This window comes from Erpetoichthys calabaricus, chromosome 4 (genome assembly GCF_900747795.2).
Source record: "Erpetoichthys calabaricus chromosome 4, fErpCal1.3, whole genome shotgun sequence".
Classification (NCBI taxonomy): domain Eukaryota; kingdom Metazoa; phylum Chordata; class Cladistia; order Polypteriformes; family Polypteridae; genus Erpetoichthys; species Erpetoichthys calabaricus.
The window spans coordinates 137,377,995-137,397,072 of NC_041397.2; the positions used below are offsets into that span (position 1 = coordinate 137,377,995).

At 38.6% G+C, this 19,078-nt stretch overlaps 1 protein-coding gene across 1 annotated transcript in view; it reads right to left on the reverse strand.

Annotated features, from left to right (window-relative positions):
* tomm70a (translocase of outer mitochondrial membrane 70 homolog A (S. cerevisiae)) overlaps positions 1–19,078 on the reverse strand; it is a 93,548-nt gene that overhangs the window by 58,816 nt on the left and 15,654 nt on the right. The window contains exons 3-5 of the mRNA XM_028799842.2: positions 14,402–14,528; positions 10,481–10,590; positions 9,347–9,495 (exon numbers count right to left, since the gene is read on the reverse strand). Of these exons, the coding sequence (XP_028655675.1) occupies positions 9,347–9,495; positions 10,481–10,590; positions 14,402–14,528 (386 nt within the window). The remainder of the gene's footprint in view (positions 1–9,346; positions 9,496–10,480; positions 10,591–14,401; positions 14,529–19,078) is intronic.

Sequence of the window (19,078 nt, forward strand, 5' to 3'; positions counted from 1 at the left end):
ATATGTGCCTGGGTCAAATGTGAGCAAAATGTTTCTTTTTTTATTTCAAAAGTAGAAAAAAGGTATTGCTACTACCTCAGATTCTGTTCAGCTCAAGTCTTTATTGATTTTTAATGTACATTTTGATGTACTTGTGTCAGATATAAACAAATTTAGGGAGAAAAATGAATAAGCATTACTGTTTTTTCAATATATATTTTTGTGTTTGTTTAAAATTTGTTGTTACCTTTTTGTGTTTGTTTAAAATTTGTTGTTACCTGCTGCTTACCGGCCACAGAAAATGTCTGTCCCAGCTAAACTTCTTGGTTTAAAAACCCCAGCTGAATTTGTAATCGAATAGCCCTGGTCAAGCCTGTGTGACAGACAGCCAAGGCCTTTTCCTGGCTGGGAGGCCATTGTAAAGAAAGGACCAAGGGATCACATGTGCACAGGACACTGTCTCAACCAGAGCACTAGATGGCAGCCACCTGGGTTATAGTGGCACATCTGATTTCCACAGTGCTCCATGGGAATAGGAGTTTGGCACTGCTCTGTTGAGTTCCGTGAAGTGAGCCGGGGGAGCTGCAGAGCCGTACTTCGGGCTTCCACCACACCTGGGAGTACTTCCGGATAATGTTGATGGACCACCTGAAGTGCTCCAGGACGCAGCATTAAAGGGACTGCATCACTTTATTCCAGAAGCCAGACTCGGGAGGAGGAGGAGGACAAAGCTTCCCAGAGGAGGAGTGGAGGCAGAAGGATAAAGAAGAGAAGAAAACAGCTGTGTGCTTTATTATCTGTACTGATTGGTGCTTTTGTACTGTGCATTAGTGGAAAACGTTTTGGGAAGTATTTCCCACTGAGTAAGGCCTTTGTGTGTGCTGGACTTGTGCCTGGTGTCTGTGTCAGGTTTGGGGCGCTGGCCACAACAGTCAATTATTTGTGCTTGTGACATTTAAGGAGCACCAATAAGCAATAATCTATTAGGGCCCAAAAACAGAATAGTGTAACATCTATGGGGTCTGTGACCCTAAGTGTGAAGCTGATGGAATATACAGTGGCATTCAAAAGTCTGGACACCCTTACTGTGAACAGGTAAGTGAGCAGAAGATAAACTAAACACTAAAAGGTATAAAGTTAAAGATCATGGGTCGCAAAATTGTTAGCCCGACATCCCGGGGCTATTAAATTTTCCCATCAGGCTACCAAAATGTAACACCGCTCCATCTGATGGGCTACCTGAAATTATACTCAGAGTGAAATCAAATTCCCTCCTTTATTTGTTTTGTCCACTCACATGACCTGCTATTTGAATAAAAACCGTTCATGGAACAAACAGGTTTTTAATCATGACAATTTGTCGGCAGCGACATCTATGCTTATGCGCGTCAGAAATGAGTTTACTTCTCTCTTCTCCGTTTCATAGTGATCCAGAGATGCTCTGTCTTGGCGTTGGTGAGAGGGAGGGGGTGCACACACTGTGCTAGAGCGGCAAGTATGCAGATAAAAAAGTGCAGCAACAGTGTAGCACAGTGCTCAGTAGATGTCTAGCCACATCTGCCCCCTGGATCTCCAGCCAGATTATTACAATAAGATGCTTGGCAATCATAATTGATGCATTTCTGCTACCCTCTGTAAAAATGTATAATAATCACTTCATTTATTTACTTTTGCTAAGTGATAAGAGTTTTATGGAGCCCCTAAAGGGACATGGGCAAACAAAAATGTAATTACACCTTTCTGGTGCTCACTTTTTTTGGATTTTTTGTTTGCCCATGTCCCGTTACAGGCTCTGTAGTGTTTGCATGGGCCATGAATCTATTATTAATAATAGTGTGCAAAGTTGCTGACACTTGTGTGTGTGTGCATTTATACAAATTTATCAGCCCTACTTCGCAAAAACAGACAAGTCAAAATGAAGAACAGTGAACAGAGGAAAAAGAGCAAACCTCCACAAAGTGGAAGAATTCAGAAATATCTGGCTATGAGACAAAAAGAAATCACTGTTTTTTGATTTGAAGGACAAAGGAATTTCCGTGGCTGCAACATGATAAGCTAAATGACACAATGTTCCAACTAGACGAGTGCTTTTGTTACTGAAAGCAGTAATTTTAGTTAAGACCCAATCAGAAAGCATGACAAATCTGAGCATCACAAGAAGTGTATGGGTGCCCAGTCAGCAGCTTCTGCCTCTGAACAACAACTAATAGCAAAGAACATAATAAAAACGAATAAAGCACAACATGAAGTCCTGACAACATTTTTCAGAACAGCATACTATGTTGCCAAAATTGAAATACAATTAGTAAAATTTAACACCCTGTGCAAACTTCCAAGCCATAAATGGCCTATATCTTGGTTCTACTTATCATAATGATCATGCATACAGAGAATTTATTGGAGTAATATCACAAACATCAAAAGATCAGATTGAAAAGGAAATACAAGAAAGCAAATTCTTATCAGTTCTTGCAGATGGCAGCACAGACATTGGCATCATAGAACAGGTGTTGGTTCATGTCAGGTAAGTGAAAGATAATGGTGACATATCCAATAACACAGTCAAATGTTAACCAGTGTAGAGCACAAGTGCATCAGGTGTTTTAGAAGCTATAGATGAGGTAGTGGACGCAATGGGTATCAGTGAAGAGACATGGAAGAAGAAAGTAGTGTGTGCAAATTTCGATGGAGCTGCAGTGAGGATGAACAAGAAAACTTGAGTAGCTGTGAGACTGAAACAGCAGATACCCCACATCATAAAAATCCAATGTGTGGCACAGAAATTATAACTACAGTCATCCCTCACCTATCGCGGGGGTTACGTTCCAGAGCCCCCCGCGAAGTAGAAAATCCGTGAAGTAGCGACCTATATTTATTTTATTATTTATATATATTTTAAGGCTTTATAAACCTTTCCCACACTCTTATAAACACTTCCTATGCTCAAAGAGTACTTTGTATATAAGAGCCAGATCGAATGTTATTTACCTTTATTTATTTACTTACTTTCTACAGTGTAAAGTCACAAGTAGACTGCAGAGCTTTCCGTGTACATATACAAAGTACAGCGATGGCAAAAGTGCGACATGCATTGCTCCAATGTAGAACCGTAGTCATGATCTGAATTCACCTCTGTTATAGCACGTCTTTATGTGAAAACAGCAGTGTCAGATGGGGAGGGGGGTGTGGGATCGTGACTGAGAGAATAAAACTGAATAAAAAAAAAAACAAAAAAACAATGCTAACCTTTACAAGTATCATACATTTACACCGGCTGTTACAGACTGAAATCAAATGTATGTTTTTATTCTAAAATAGTAAGAATAAGAGCAGCTCACTTCTCAAAATGAACTTGTCCAGGGTCGAACCCGTGAAGTTTTGATTACCAGTCAATAGTTGATACCATTGTGCCACCGAAGCGGTCGTAGCAAATGCGTGTCGATGTCGCACCCTAACGCGGATTTTTTTTCTGCAGTTATATTCTTGAATAGAAGCGCACTTGTTCTGTTATATTTGTGCCTTTTGTGAAAGTGTTTACTTGATATTTGGACTTTAGGGTTCACACATTAAACACTTCATGTCTACATTTTGTCAATTATTACTAAAACATGGAAAATGTTTGTTTTAACGATGTGTTTACTGTACATAGATTGTTGTAGCTACGGAACACACATGAAATGCATGTGTTCCAAATAACGATATAGTATTTATAAAAGGTGTCATTTTACTTGACTTCTCACTCTATACAACTCTAAGCAACTGACACACAGCGTAAACAGACTTGAGCTGAGAAAACTGTGTGGCAGAGGGGGATGTGATAGCAGGCTGCTTGCTGCTTATCAACACATTTACAGGACAAAAGATGCTGATGGAGAGGTGCGAAGCGATTTAAGGTGGGACAGATCTACGTGTTTTTTCGTAGGCTCTGGTAATTCTAGTGTTAATGAGAAAGTGGCTCATTTCAGTGGCCTGATTAGCACACAGTGGTTGCCAAGCAGGCTGAGATGTATAAAGGCTGTGGAAAAACAATTACACTCCCACTGTTGTGCATATGGAGAATATCATGCGTACAAATCAGTTAGTGGAAAGCACCACATCACGCTAACTCAAGACTGAGAACAAAACCAGGAGAATACCACAAAACCTTGGAAACAAAGTTCACATTGAAAGATGACAGTAGCATGTGCTACTGTGGAACTCAGTTCACAAATAGACAGCGACAAGCTAGAAGAAGTGAGGGCACAGACAAAGGTTCCTACCCTTGGGGCAGAGTTTCAGAAGATTATTTACAACAGAGTTAAGTACATGGACAGCACATTTAAAAATCTGTCTGAAAAGCTTCTCTCTTGTTGCAAAGTTTTTGACCCTTCCACTGTTCCCCACCCCAGAGAACAACTGGTAAATTATGGAGATGAACAGGTGAATTATCTTGTCACACAATCTGAAACACTCAAGCCATCTCTCTATAAATAGGTAATTGTTTGAAACTTGTTGCCAAGACATGGCAATTAGTTCCTGGATGTATTCTGGAAAAGGTTCAAGACACCTGGAACATAACACGCCAGCAAGATCAAAGAACAGTGAAGCAGAAACTAATGCACAGAAGCCAAGGGTGGAAGCTGATGAAACTGCCCCCTCAACATTGCGTGGTACTCTCTCACCTGTAGTTTCAGTTGAGATCTCTGATTCAGAATCTGACACAGACTGGTTCATGGTTAAATTCATCATATTGTTCATACAAGTTTCAATTCAGTTAGAACCAAATGCATATTTATGTTGATAATTGTTACTTGATTATTGAATGATTTATGCATGATTGTTGCCATTTGTGTTTTGAAAATAAATTCTTTTAATTGATTTTTTGACTATATCTAACTTTATGAATTAAGTTTGAGTTTTTTATTCAGGAAACTTAAATTCTTTGTAGGCTACCAAAATCTGAAGAGTGCCTCCCCGAAGGGCTACCAAGGATTTTGAAATTTTGTGAGCCCTGAAGATGACACATTTCTTTAATATTTTAAGCAAGATTACATTTTCATTTCCATCATTCACAGGTACAACATACCAAAAAAAAAAATTAAAAGGGCCTGAAGTAAAAGTTTGGGCACCGAGATGTACAGCGCTTAAGAACACCCCTTTGGCAAGTATCACAGCTTGTGAACGCTTTTGGTAGACATCTATGTTTCTTTGAATTCTAACTTGCAAAAGGCTTCTAATTCTGCCAGATTCTTGGGCCGTCTTGCATGCACTACTCTTTCAAGTGGAGATCTATCCACAGATTTGTAATGAGGTTTAGGTCAGGGAATTGTGAAGGTCATGTCAAAGCCTTTAGCTTGTGCTTCTAGAGCTACTCCATTGTAGATTTTGAGGTGTATTTCAGACCATTATCTTGTTTGTAGAACCTTTTAAATTTTGGAAGCAACAGAAACTCCACTCCTGTTAACTGCCATTTCTTAATAACATTGCAAACTAAAGAAACAGCTAACTGAAAACGCTTTGTCATCTCCCACTTTGTGAGCATCAATTATTTTATTTTCAGTGTGCTAGGCAGCTGCTTAGAGAAGCCCATGGCTGCTAATTGTCGGGAAAAGGTTTGAGGAGTCAAAGAATTTAAACAGCTTTGCAATTTACATCACCTGGGGTTTCCTACAAATGACCGTGAACAAGCCATAGCTCTAACAAGATAATTAAGCTCTGAGACCTTAGTAAAAGACTTTTTTCAGTGTACAATTGCACAAAACAAAAACAATACAACACTAATCTTGAACAAAATGCTTATCTTTAACTTTATGCCATTTGGTGATCAGTTCATCTTCTGCTCACTTAACTATTTATAGTAACAGACATTATTAAGCAAGGGTGCCCAAACTTTTGCATGCCACTACATGGTGAATTAAGACATATTTTAGAAAAATAACTAACATGGTCCATCCTGTTCAAAGTTGTTTTTTTTACTTGATTTAAAATAGAAAAACATAACAAGTGGTCTATTCAGCAGCCAAACAAGTTAATACTGGAGTTCTATGAATAATACAAATCTGAAATAATATAAAAATGAAATATATGTCTACAATTAGGAAAGGAAGGTTGTGTAGCAATCTGTAGCAGATTGACTGAATGCATAACTGCATTATAGCTCTAACTGTGCATTACATAATTAAATTATACACATACATACACAAAAACACACACCTGTATAAGTCACAACATTAAACCCATTGACAAGTGGAGTGAATAATACTGAATATCTCTTTACAATGGTACCTTTCAAGTTCCAGGGTATATTAGGAAGCAAGTGAACAGTCAGTTCTTGAAGGTGATGTGGTGGAAGTAGGAGGACAAATTGCTAAAAAATGTGATGCTGGCCATGAGAAAAAGGTGACAGAACATACACTGCAATGCAGCTTGCTGTGTAGCCACAGACAAGTAAAAGTGTCCATGCTGAGCCCTGTCCACTGATAAAAGCACCTGAGATGGGCATGTGAGCACCAGAAGTGGACCGTGGAGCAATGGTGGACTGGTCTGATAAATCAAGTTTTCTATTAAATTATGTGAACAGCTATGTGCGTTGTTTACTTGGGGAAGAAATGGCAGCAAAATGCACTATGGGAAGAAGACAAGCTGGAGGAGGCAGTGTGATGCTCCAGGCAATAGTCTGCTGAGAAAACTAGGTTCTGCCATTCATGTGGATGCTCCTTTGACATGTATTACCTACCAAAAGATTGTTGTAGACCACGTTCACCTCTTCAAGGCAATTGCATTCCCTAATGGCAGTGGTATCTTTCAGCAGAATAATGTGCCCTACCACACTGCAAAATTTGTTCAGGAATAGTTTGAGGAACATGACAAAGAATTCAAGATATTAATCTGACCCATGGAGGACCCACCTCACAACATACAGGATTTAAAGGATCTGTTGCCAATGTCTTGGTGCCAGACAACACAGAACACTTTCAGAGGTCTTGCGGAGGTGTTTCGGTGCCACAAGTGGGACCTACATAATACAGTGGCATGCAAAACTATTCAATCCCCTTGAAAGTCATTATTATTTTCTGCATGATAAATGATTTGTACACATTCAACAATCTGTGCCACTATTTGAAAACTGCTGTCCAGAGGCACCATCGACCAACCTAGAGGATATCTATAAATTCTGCCTAGAAGAATGGGAAAAAAATCACTCCTGCACAATCTGCAAAACTGGTACATACTTACCCCAAAAGAATTAAGGCTATTATTGCAGCAAAAGTGTTCTCGACAAAGTATTAATGTGTAGGCCTTGAATACTTATGCAAACACTAACTTTCGAGTTTTTCTCATTCAGTTAAGTATCTACATAAAATGGTTTATGTATCGTAACAGCATAAGAGTTCATATTAAAAATACAGAATGGATACATACTGTATGTGTACAAATCTTTTTTCAAAGAGAAAATTAAGATGACTTTCAAGGGCACTGAATACTTTTGTACGCTACTGTATTAAGCAGGTGGTTTTAACGTTTTTGCTGAATGGAGTGTATTTATATGCAAAAATACTGAGGTTTTAGCAACCAAAGAAAAAAAAGCTGCAGATTCTGCCACTGCTGGGAGGACTCTAGCCGCAAACCTCTCTCCTGCTGAGAACTTTGCCCTGAATTATTATAACTGATAGCACAATACAACAGGAAATGCACATCAATGTAATTTTAAAATGACTTCTACTGATGCTATGAAATGGTCTATGCTTTACATAGTCAGCCTCAAGTGGTTTACCAGGGAATGTCAATGGATCTCTCTGGTCCTTGAAAAGTCTTGGTATTGGTGATGTAAAAGCTCAACATGCAATCCAAGCTCTCTCATTCATTCATTTGATTTTAAATGAATGCTAATACCATGGATGATCCTAAAGGTCATGGATTTGTGACATTTTAGCTCTTCAATTTTACCATTTTGTAATGAATATATGAGATTAATTTAAACTATTATAGTGCATACCTAAGAATGCAGCAAGAAATGCTAAAGAAGTTCTCAGAGGTACAGTGATCCCTCGCTATATCGCGCTTCGCCTTTCGCGGCTTCACTCCATCGCGGATTTTATATGTAAGCATATTTAAATATATATCGCGGATTTTTTGCTGGTTCGCGGATTTCTGCGGACAATGGGTCTTTTAATTTCTGGTACATGCTTCCTCAGTTGGTTTGCCCAGTTGATTTCATACAAGGGACGCTATTGGCAGATGGCTGAGAAGCTAGATTGCTTACTTTTCTCTCTCTCTTGCGCTGACTATCTGTGATCCTGACGTATGGGGATTGAGCAGGGGGGCTGTTCGCACACCTAGACGATACGGACGCTCGTCTAAAAATGCTGAAAGATTATCTTCACGTTGCTATCTTTTGTGCAGCTGCTTCCTGAAATGACATGCTGCACAGTGCTTCGCATACTTAAAAGCTCGAAGGGCACGTATGGATTTTTGACTGAAAAACAAACTGTCTCTCTCTCTCTCTCTCTCTCCCTGCTCCTGACGGAGGGGGTGTGAACTGCCCCCTTCAACAGCTTTGTGCCGCGGTGCTTCGCATACTTAAAAGCCAAACAGCCCTATTGATTTGTTTGCTAGAGATTGTTTTCTCTATGTGACATTCTGTGCTCCTGACACGCACTCCTTTGAAGAGGAAGATATGTTTGCATTCTTTTAATTGTGAGACAGAACTGTCATCTCTGTCTTGTCATGGAGCACAGTTTAAACTTTTGAAAAAGAGACAAATGTTTGTTTGCAGTGTTTGAATAACGTTCCTGTCTCTCTACAACCTCCTGTGTTTCTGCGCAAATCTGTGACCCAAGCATGAGAATATAAAAATAACCATATAAACATATGGTTTCTACTTCGTGGATTTTCTTATTTCGCGGGTGGCTCTGGAACGCAACCCCCGCGATGGAGGAGGGATTACTGTATTCTTTCCCTTTTACAGGGAAGGCTGTCTCAGTTACTGTGCATATCTTACCCTAATCTTTTCTGCAACCAAAAAAAGGCTGTAATAAGCTAGGCTTGCTCATTTAACTTGCTTTGCTGAACACTATTTGGTCATTAGCTAACTCTAAGCTTCAGAATATATATGTTTTCCATTGTTATATAACAGAAAATATATAGAAAATCTCATACAATTACAGAAAATACTACTATACAAAACTTAAACTATTTCGGCTTATTAATGACACAAAAGTTTTGATTTCAACAGAGGATTTCACAGACTATCTAGCAAGTGGCACAGGCAAGTACAAACTCTCTCAGTGTAATAAATACCATAGAATAAAAAGGAAGACTTAAAACACAGAAGGTCTTCCAAAATTCACAATAGGATTTATAAGTCTTCAAGCCTTTAATGCCTCACCTTTCTTTAACTACAGCAGCTTCACCTTCCTTGTCTTTGTCTTCATCTGCCTTCTCTCCCTTCAAGAGCGGCTGAGAAATTATGTCATCTGTAAAGGAGCTGAAGTAGGACTTGATGAACTGTGGAGATGGCATCAAAGGTTCTCGATTCTAAGTTGAGGAAGGGAAGATAAAAAGTACACTGTAACTGTAGACTGCTTACAGGTAATACGTTTCTAAGACACCTGGTCTAGAATCAGAGTCACCTCTGTTTCAAAGTAGGCAACTACAACTGAGTTAAACTACAATCACCAAGGACAGAATATTTCAGAAGTAATCTACAGTCACCATAACAACAAAATCACCAATTATGTGTGTATAATAGTTGTACTGCATTCACTAGTCTTGTTCTGTCTAAATTCTTCTCATTTTGGGATACATGAGTAAGGTCCGAGTTTAGGATATATGGAGTGTGGGAGTGAAATTCCTCAAGTACAATACTAGATTCTACAGCTTAGTTTTTAACAAAAGAAAAAAAAAGTTTGTCTTTATCCAAATTAAAAAGCCTGTGGCCATATGTACTTTTCTATAATCATTTTGTCCAAAAAATGGGGCATAGTTATATAACAGGATAATTTCATTTTTTATTTTTCTCAATTTGAAATAATTCTAGCTACCAAGGGGGCAAACCAGCCCAACCTGGTGCCAGTTCCAAGCCCAGAGAGAGGGTTAGTGTCAGGCAAACAAGACAAAAATGTTAATGTACAAATGATAAGCATGAGCTGAGCAATAGGTAGTGTGGCTAATAAAGTGCTAATTGGCCACGTAATAATCACCAGTACAATAAAAGACAGGGTACAAAAACACTTAATGTAAGCAATAAAGAGAGAGGAAAAAAGACTTTAGCTTTTCCCGTTAATAGTTTACTTTCACAAACAAAGTAATTTAAACTAAACAATTTAAAATTAAACATGATCACAAAATATTAACCACAGGGCAAGTATTTATACATAGATGTGGAGATCTAAACCATAAGAAAACTCTGAGGTTAAACAATTTATTGTAATATTTAGGAAAAATCATTACTATATATCCTGAATAAGATTTAAATAAATGACATAAGGTTCATGTATGATAGCAGAGAACAGAAGTTAACCTTGTATTTTTCTTTGGCCTTTTCCTTCCCAAGCTGTTTGAGTACTTTGTCTGCCAAATGCATACTCTGTTGATTCTGGAATGCTTCAAGGATACAAACGGCTGTCACATCTGTGGTAGACACAAATCAGAAACACTACATAACTAATTCTTGTGTTTACTATTAGATATGTTAAGGACTGTAAATTAAACCATTCAACTTCATTTTTCTAGACAGTAAATAAACTCATATTGATACATTTCACTATAAAAATATGATAAAGAGGATGATACTGAATTACTAAAATCAAAAAAATGAATATAATTTAAGAAGATCAAATACAACTATAATAAAGTCATATTTTATTAAATTGACAACTGCCTTTTTTCTCACCTTATTATAAAATTACATTTTCATTCTTATCACACCTACCTGTTTGATATTAATTTTTTTTTGAATTCACTGTAAAACCACTACTACTGATGCTCTCTTAATACTGAAAGACCTGCTATTTATGCATCCTTCTTTGCTTGTCAATAAACTATAAATACAAACTAAACAATGAGGTGTATTTATGGTCCCCGAAAAAAGAATATTAATGGTTGGCAATATAGGATTTGTCCACATAAACACAGAAAAATAAGATTGTTGAGAAGATTACATTTTAATGAAACAAAAATTAACTTGACATTAAAAAAAGTGCAAAAAGGTCATAGCATTTTGATGGAGTTGACGCTTCACACTCACAGAAGTATTCACACCTTGGGCTCTAGTTGTTCTAACTAAATGCCAGAAACTGTGGTTGTAGGTCTAAGAAAATAAAATAAATTACTAGCTGCCGCACAACTCCGAACAAAAGGTGCAAACATCTGATATTCCTTATTAAATATACACTAACCTACCTTTGCAATGGAAAACTGACTTTAACATAGTGTACAAACTACAGGAAGTCTAATACACTTTAAAATGTATTAAGGAGGAAAGCTTATTAGGCTTTCAAAGGCACACCAGGTCAAATACCAATAAAACCCAACACAAGAGAATCCTCTTTAATAAAACCCCTGTGTGCATGTGTCTTCTGGTGTAGTGCGCATGCGCGGGACAATCTTTAACGCATATTACGGACAAGGCGGAAGTACAGGGAAGGGCGGAATGAGTGGCAGAGTCACCGGCCTCTAGCAGATGCTTCAAAGGCCGCCTGACGCGTCACACAAGACGCATAGGATGGGACCTATGAAATATTGCGCGGCCGATCCAATCGGATTTCGGTAAATGAAGTAACACCTAAAACATAACGCACGAAAAATCCAATCAGGTACTGAGTCACGGAGACCAGCTTCCCCAAAGAGGTGGGATTAGTGTTTGTTGTTGTGCTCACTCCGAGGATGTCAGATTTGCAATTAAGAAGCTTGGCCCGGTAAAGTGTAAAGTGTCAGTTGTGGAAGGGGTTTTCCTAAATATACGAATTTTCATGATATTACAATAGGATGGACTTTTAAAAGTAGATTTATTTTCACGCACATAAAATCCGTTGCTGGGGAGACGCCACACGTACAATAATTAGCTGCACGCCAGCACAGATTAAAATACTTGCTGGGGAACCGCACAGTACTTGCTGGAGAGACGGCACAGGCACGATTATCAGCTGCACGCCACACATTACATCAGTTGCTGGGGAGACTCTGCTGATTGTCCACTGTTGTGACAGAAAATTAAATGCATATTACGGACATCAAAGCCAGTATTACTGTCAGAGAAAATTACAGGCATTTTACGGAAATACAAACCAGTATTACTGCGAGAGAAAATTAAAGGCACACAATACAGTGACGCATATTACAGCCACATACAAGCCAGTATTACTGTAAGAGAAAATATTACGCACGTACAAGCCTATATTACTGTGACTATCGACTAACAACATGCCACCCAAAAAAAAAGGACACGTCAAGTAGGACAAAAGACACAGACAATCAAATCCTATATAAGCAACATCTCCAGGAAGAATGGTCAGCTCCGCAAGTAAACATCAACAAAAGAAAGGCTCAAAGACAAAGACAAATACCAGCAAATAGATAGATTTAAGAAAAAGAAAATGAACGTAAGAAAAATGCTAAAAGAGAAACACTCAGAAGAGTAAATAGTTCTATAGAAAAACAGGAAAATGAGCTTAAAAAAATTTTAAAAAGAGAAAGACAAAGACGAGCAAATAGATCTATTGAAGAAGAGGAAAATGAGCATCAGAAAAATGCAAAAACACACAGAGCTAAGAGAGCAAGTCTTACTGCGCATGAACGAAAATCACTGCGTCAGCAACAAGCTAAAATAAAGAGAGGCAGGATAAGAGATCTTCAAACAGACACAACACATCAATCAACAGCCACAGAGGAGAGGATACATATATTAATTACAGTTACTGTATTGTCATATACGTTTCTATTTTATTTTTATTTTACTTTAGGCTTCTTGCAAAAATATTAAGGTCCCTTGCCATTTAATATAGACTGTTCCTACTAATGTTTACGCACTACTGTTCTAGCGCCCGTTATTATAACGAGCTTAATGTCTAGTACAACAATATTATTTTATTTGTAAATCTAACCAGAGTACTATCTATAGCTTATACCCTGGTATAAGGTATCTACATTTGTTTATTTGTATAATGCTTAATTTAAGGTTAAAGTTTATTTACATTCTAAGCTATTTTAGAAGTGCTAAACCTTAGCAGGCTGAACTCTGTCTGCTGTTAAGTATCAACTCATAGGTCCCTGCTACTACTCTTTTCACTAAAAATAGAACCTTAATTAGTGCTATGAAATTGAGCCTCACCTGAATTCAATTAAACTCACACAAAACATAATCTTAATCACCACAACTAGTACTGCTTTTTTTTTTTTTTTTAAGTAGAGCACAGTATTATCTAGCTCCCCTACAATGACTCAAGATCTCTAAAATGTGACTCTAGTTGTTTATGGGAAATTTGTGCAATTTCGGGTATCATTTCAACTGCTTCACTTTTTACTGCATTTATTTAATGTTCAAATTAAATGGTGTGCAGCACTTACACATAGTTTGATTAGTTACTTGAAAATTGTTTAGTCCTGTTACACAAAACACAGTAAAGTATGCACCTGAAATTTCTCATGTTTTTAGACACGCATTTTAAGACCTTTTTCAACTATGGCATTCAACAGATGAAATATGCTTACTAGGGCAGCACGGTGGCGCAGTGGGTAGTGCTGCTGCCTCGCAGTTGGGAGACCTGGGGACCTGGGTTCACTTCCCAGGTCCTCCCTGCGTGGAGTTTGCATGTTCTCCCCGTGTCTGCGTGGGTTTCCTCCCACAGTCCAAAGACATGCAGGTTAGGTGGATTGGTGATTCTAAATTGGCCCTAGTGTGTGCTTGGTGTGTGGGTGTGTTTGTGTGTGTCCTGCGGTGGCTTGGCACCCTGCCCAGGATTGGTTCCTGCCTTGTGCCCTGTGTTGGCTGGGATTGGCTCCAGCAGACCCCCGTGACCCTGTGTTCAGATTCAGCGGGTTGGATAATGGATGGAAATATGCTTACTAAATTTGTCTAGTTTACATAGCTAATTAGAAGTAGGCCTTAGAAGGAAATCCTCATATAAACTATAAGCAATATCAGTTCTGGCACAGAGCCACTAATCAGTAATGACAGATCTTAGGAGAAGCCAATTAACCATCTTACTAAAAAAAACACTTGCATTGAGTTGTGGCCTTGAAGAGTATTAGTTTAATAATACCGAAGTACTGATATTTAGCAAAAGAAATTCTGAACATGAAGTTCTCTACATTTTACTCTTGAAAAAGCGTAGAAAAGGGTTTGACAGAAATCATCAAAAGTAATTACTGTTGGACTGAAATCATAATATACTGCATCTAATCCACTACGCTTCAATGTTTTTAACTATAAAGCAACACATACCTTCCAGGCACTGTTTCTTGTTGTCCAGACGTTCATATGCCTTTGCCCTACGAAACAGAGCTTTGATGTACCTTGGATTTAGCTCTACTGCTTGTGTACAGTCCTCTACAACTTGTTTCCACTTTTGCTGCATAAACAAGAGAAGTGAGAAGAGAAAGAGAAATCAGTCAAGTAACTGTTGACCGAAACTGTAATATTTCAGCTATTATATTGTATCTAACTACTCTGCTCTGTCGTTTAATCCTTCTCTTGATGCTGGCCTTTGCATATGACTCTTAAATGCTCATCAAGCACTATAGAGCTAACACTTTCAGGAACTATATAACGATCTTTCAGAATTCAAGCATATGAACTAAGGGAGAAATTTCTTTTTCTCAGACATAATGTATGCATGTATTTAACTGTACTGCTTTTATTCATTAAATGATTAAGGTTTCAACATAAGTATTGTACATTTTTCATTCATTCTCTTATTTAAAGAAAAAAGTAAATTGCTATGGATGTGTATCAGATGAAAGTCTTACTATTGTTCTTTTTTTAGTAAATGTCTTTAAGAAAAGCAACTTACAAAATGTAAAAATATGCAATACATATACTAAACATTTATTACAGCATTTACTGTGAGACCTAGATGACAAACTGGCAAGATATCAACAAAATCATAATTAGTCAAGAATTAATAATGCTGAAATAAGGCCATTAGATAAATAGATTCCTGGGATGCTTTATGCAGAGAGGTTATTTTAAGAGGCTCCTCTGGAAAGTCAGGGTGAAGCGTGTTCCATTATTTGCAAAAAAAAAACACACAACATGAGAATCAGGAAACTGTGTACTATGTTTGGGGAATGAATGTACAATTATTAGATAGGTCAAAACAGAGCACATATGTTTTTATATTCCCCAAATTGGAAATGTAAACAGTGAAAAGAAAATGTAAATGTGACAGGAATAAATAATCCAAAACTTTCGGCCTTAACAGAGTACTTAAACACAGGGACATGGGTTTATGTAAAACACTGTAGCACTGAGTATAATCTCCAAGGCACTAAACATTATTTTGGTGTCGGACAGCATTTCTTAAATATTGGGGGCTACGAAATCCTACACATAAGTACTTGATTTTACTGAACCAGTATGAAAATTTTCCAACAAAAGTGAAAAACTACAAAATAAACTGTCATTTGAAAAATACTTTAATCCAAAATGTTTCAGGTTTCAGACAAGAGAGATTTAAATGCAGTCTTTATGGAAGGCACATAATGATGTATTATACTAGGTTCATTGTCATGAGTACAGTGAAATTCTTACTTGCACAAGATGAACAACATGCAAGACATAGCCACTCTCTGGCATGATATGTAGTACATTGACTTAGTATTTGCCCCCTCCCTAATACCCTTTGATTTTGCTTAATCTATGCAATGAACGGCTTCAGACCTATAGACAATATGCAATATTAGAGAAATGAAACTCAATTGAACACAAAACACAGTTTTGAAATCATTACTTTCTTTATTCAAGAATAAAAAAGATACCCAAGGGCGGCACAGTGGCGCAGTGGGTAGCACTGCTGCCTCGCACTTAGGATACCCTGGTTCGCTTCCCGGTTCCTCCCTGTGTGGAGTTTGCATGTTCTCCCCGTGTCTGTGCGGGTTTCCTCCGGGTACTCTGGTTTCCTCCCACAGTCCAAAAACATGCAGGTTAGGTGCACTGGCGATTCTAAATTGTCCTTGGTGTGTGTGTGTGTGCGCGCCCTGCCCGGGGTTTGTTTCCTGCCTTGCGCCCCATGTTGGCTGGGATTGGCTCCAGCAGACCCATGTCACCCTGTAGTTTGGATATAGCAGGTTGGATAATGGATGGATGGAAAAGATACCCCATACACATATCAGCCAAGGGGAAATGTAACAATTGTCCCCATAGTTTTAATACTTGCTTGCAGCACTTTTAGCACCAATAATTACAATTAAATGCTTCCTATAAATTTGATACTAGTCTTTCACATTGCTGTTGGGGAACTTTAGTTCACTCTTCTTTGCAACACTGCTTTGATTCAGACACTCTGGTAAACATGAGCTGACCATTTCAGTCAGTGCCTTAGTATCTCACTTACATTTAAGTTAAAAATTTGACTTGGCCAATGCAAAACATTACATTTATTTCTTTACATCCATTCAATTATAGACTTCCTGTTGTGATCTGGGTAATTTTCTTGCTGCATAACCCACTTAAGCTTCACTCTCACATCAAGAACAGATGACCAGACATTTTCCTTAAGAATATTTTGTTACAGTGAAGACTTCATGGTTGTCCGGGGTCAATGTCCAAGATGCATACTCAACACAAACTTTCCTCTTAACCTCTTATTATCTTGTAACTGAGGATGAGCGATGAGTGAGAGAAAAGGTTCAAATTCTCCAAAAGTGTATATTTATTTAAATCAAAAGTGTTCAAAGTGCAGATGATACAGTAAATATTTAGTGCATTAAAGGGAATGTCATAAATAGTTAAAACCAGTTCAAAATCCTTTGGGCAGTGTCTGATTTCAGCTTCCAAAGAAGCACATCTCTCACTCAGAGCTTAAGCGGTGACCAAGTCACTTGATTTGCCAACTTCCCAATGAAAACACAAGTGATGCCTTGTTAGTCCCGCTTACTCCCTCCCAAGTGCTAGGTCTGCAATGGTCATGTTAATGGTAGTTCATCACCCGGCAACTTCACCCAGCGTCTCCACTGTTGTGATTCAGCAGCCTTGATTCCCATTGCCCCATATTTGGCAGCATCTACTTGCTCCTTCACTGTACCCTCTGGACAGTTCACAGTAAGCCCAGTCTGCCACCTCCAAATTGGTACCAGCAGAGCACAATCTGGTTCCGCAGTCTCTCCTGACTGGGGCAATAATTTCATCTCACCAAAGAAAACTACATACTGCATCCAACGGATTTCAAAACGGACGTCTCTACTGTTGTTTCCCGAATCTATTTATTCTATGTGATGCACCCAGAATCTTATTGAGGAGAGGCTAACCTGATCGTTTATTTGCACTGAGTCAGCTTCTGATTCTACCTACATCTCTTCTGTCAGCAGGGAAGTGCTGCATGTCATACTTCACTTACGGGAAAGTAGTCCCATACCATCAAATTACTACTTCCATGTTTTAACGTATTACATTCTTAGTGTTGAACATTACATTAGGTACTTCCCACTACTACTACTTGTCCTACATGTACCTTCAGCTCCTTACCTCTGTATTCATGCGTGACTGACTGTCTCTTTGCTAGCACTCCCTTTCTCTAGTGCATTCTCGTAATGCCTTCTCAAATTGTTGTCATTGATTTTAAAGGTACCGTTCTCAACTAATGTGCACTTTTATATTTCCTGTCCGTGAAGGCAATTCCATCCTGTTTCTCCTTCTTGTGTGTCTGTAAAAAACATACTTCCTTTTTTGATTGTGTCATTAAAACCAAACTGACCAATCACATTGCTCTATGGGACATCACACACCTTGGTGTTTGATTAAATAGTAGGTACGCCAGACATAGTGGGATCAGTGTTAACCAAACAGTTGTGCTTTTGACTTGTCTGTCCAGAGAGTACTGGTGATCATGGGATCAGTGTTATCCAAACAGTTGTGCTTTTGACTTGTCTGCCCACAGAGCACTGGTGATCATTTGGGTATTTTTTACCAAGCTGACACAAGCATCAATGTTACTCTTGGATAGCAAAGATTTCTGCTTTGCTACTTCCCATGAATCCTATTTACAGAGTTCTGCAGTTTTCTTGAATATCCTTCTGTAACCCTCTGTGACTTCCTGAATGAGTCATTGTTGTTGCCTTGGGGCAATTTTTGCAGGCAAGCCTTTCCTAGGAAGATTTACCACTGCTCCAAATGTTCTCTTTTATGAAGTATAGTCCCAGGGCTTTAGAAATGGTGTAGTAATCCTTTTCTGATGGTTAAGTTTTATCAGGTTCTCTCCCCCTTCAATGTTTTCTGGAATTTCCTTAGAAGACTGGCGTCCTTCAACATCTGCAATAAGATGCTGCAGATGTTCTATCAGACGGTTGTGGCAAGCGCCCTCTTCTATGCGGTGGTGTGCTGGGGAGGCAGCATTAAGAAGAAGGACGCCTCACGCCTGGACAAACTGGTAAGGAAAGCAGGCTCTATTGTAGGCATGGAGCTGGACAGTCTGACATTCGTGGCAGAGCGACGGGCGCTCAGCAGGCTCTTATCAATTACGGAGAATCCACTGCATCCACTAAACAGTGTCATCTCCAGAAAGAGGAGCAGCTTCAGTGACAGACTGCTGTCACTGTCCTGCTCCACTGACAGATTGAGGAGATCGTTCTTCCCCCAAACTATGCGACTCTTCAATTCCACCCGGGGGGTAAACGTTAACATTATTCAAAGTTATTGTCTCTTTTTACCTGCATTTTTATCACTCTTTAATATTGTTTTTTGTATCAGTATGCTGCTGCTGGAGTATGTGAATTTCATCTTGGGATTAATTAAGTATCTATCTATGGTGTTCTACAAACCTTGTGGTGACTACTTCTCTCAGATAGAAGCGATGATTTGGTGAGGTTTAGGTTCAACAGGAGTATGTGCAATCTAAACTGGCTTTGTTCTGCCAGCTGAACTAATTACCAATTAACTTTGTTCTACTGTTTTGAATGTGTATCT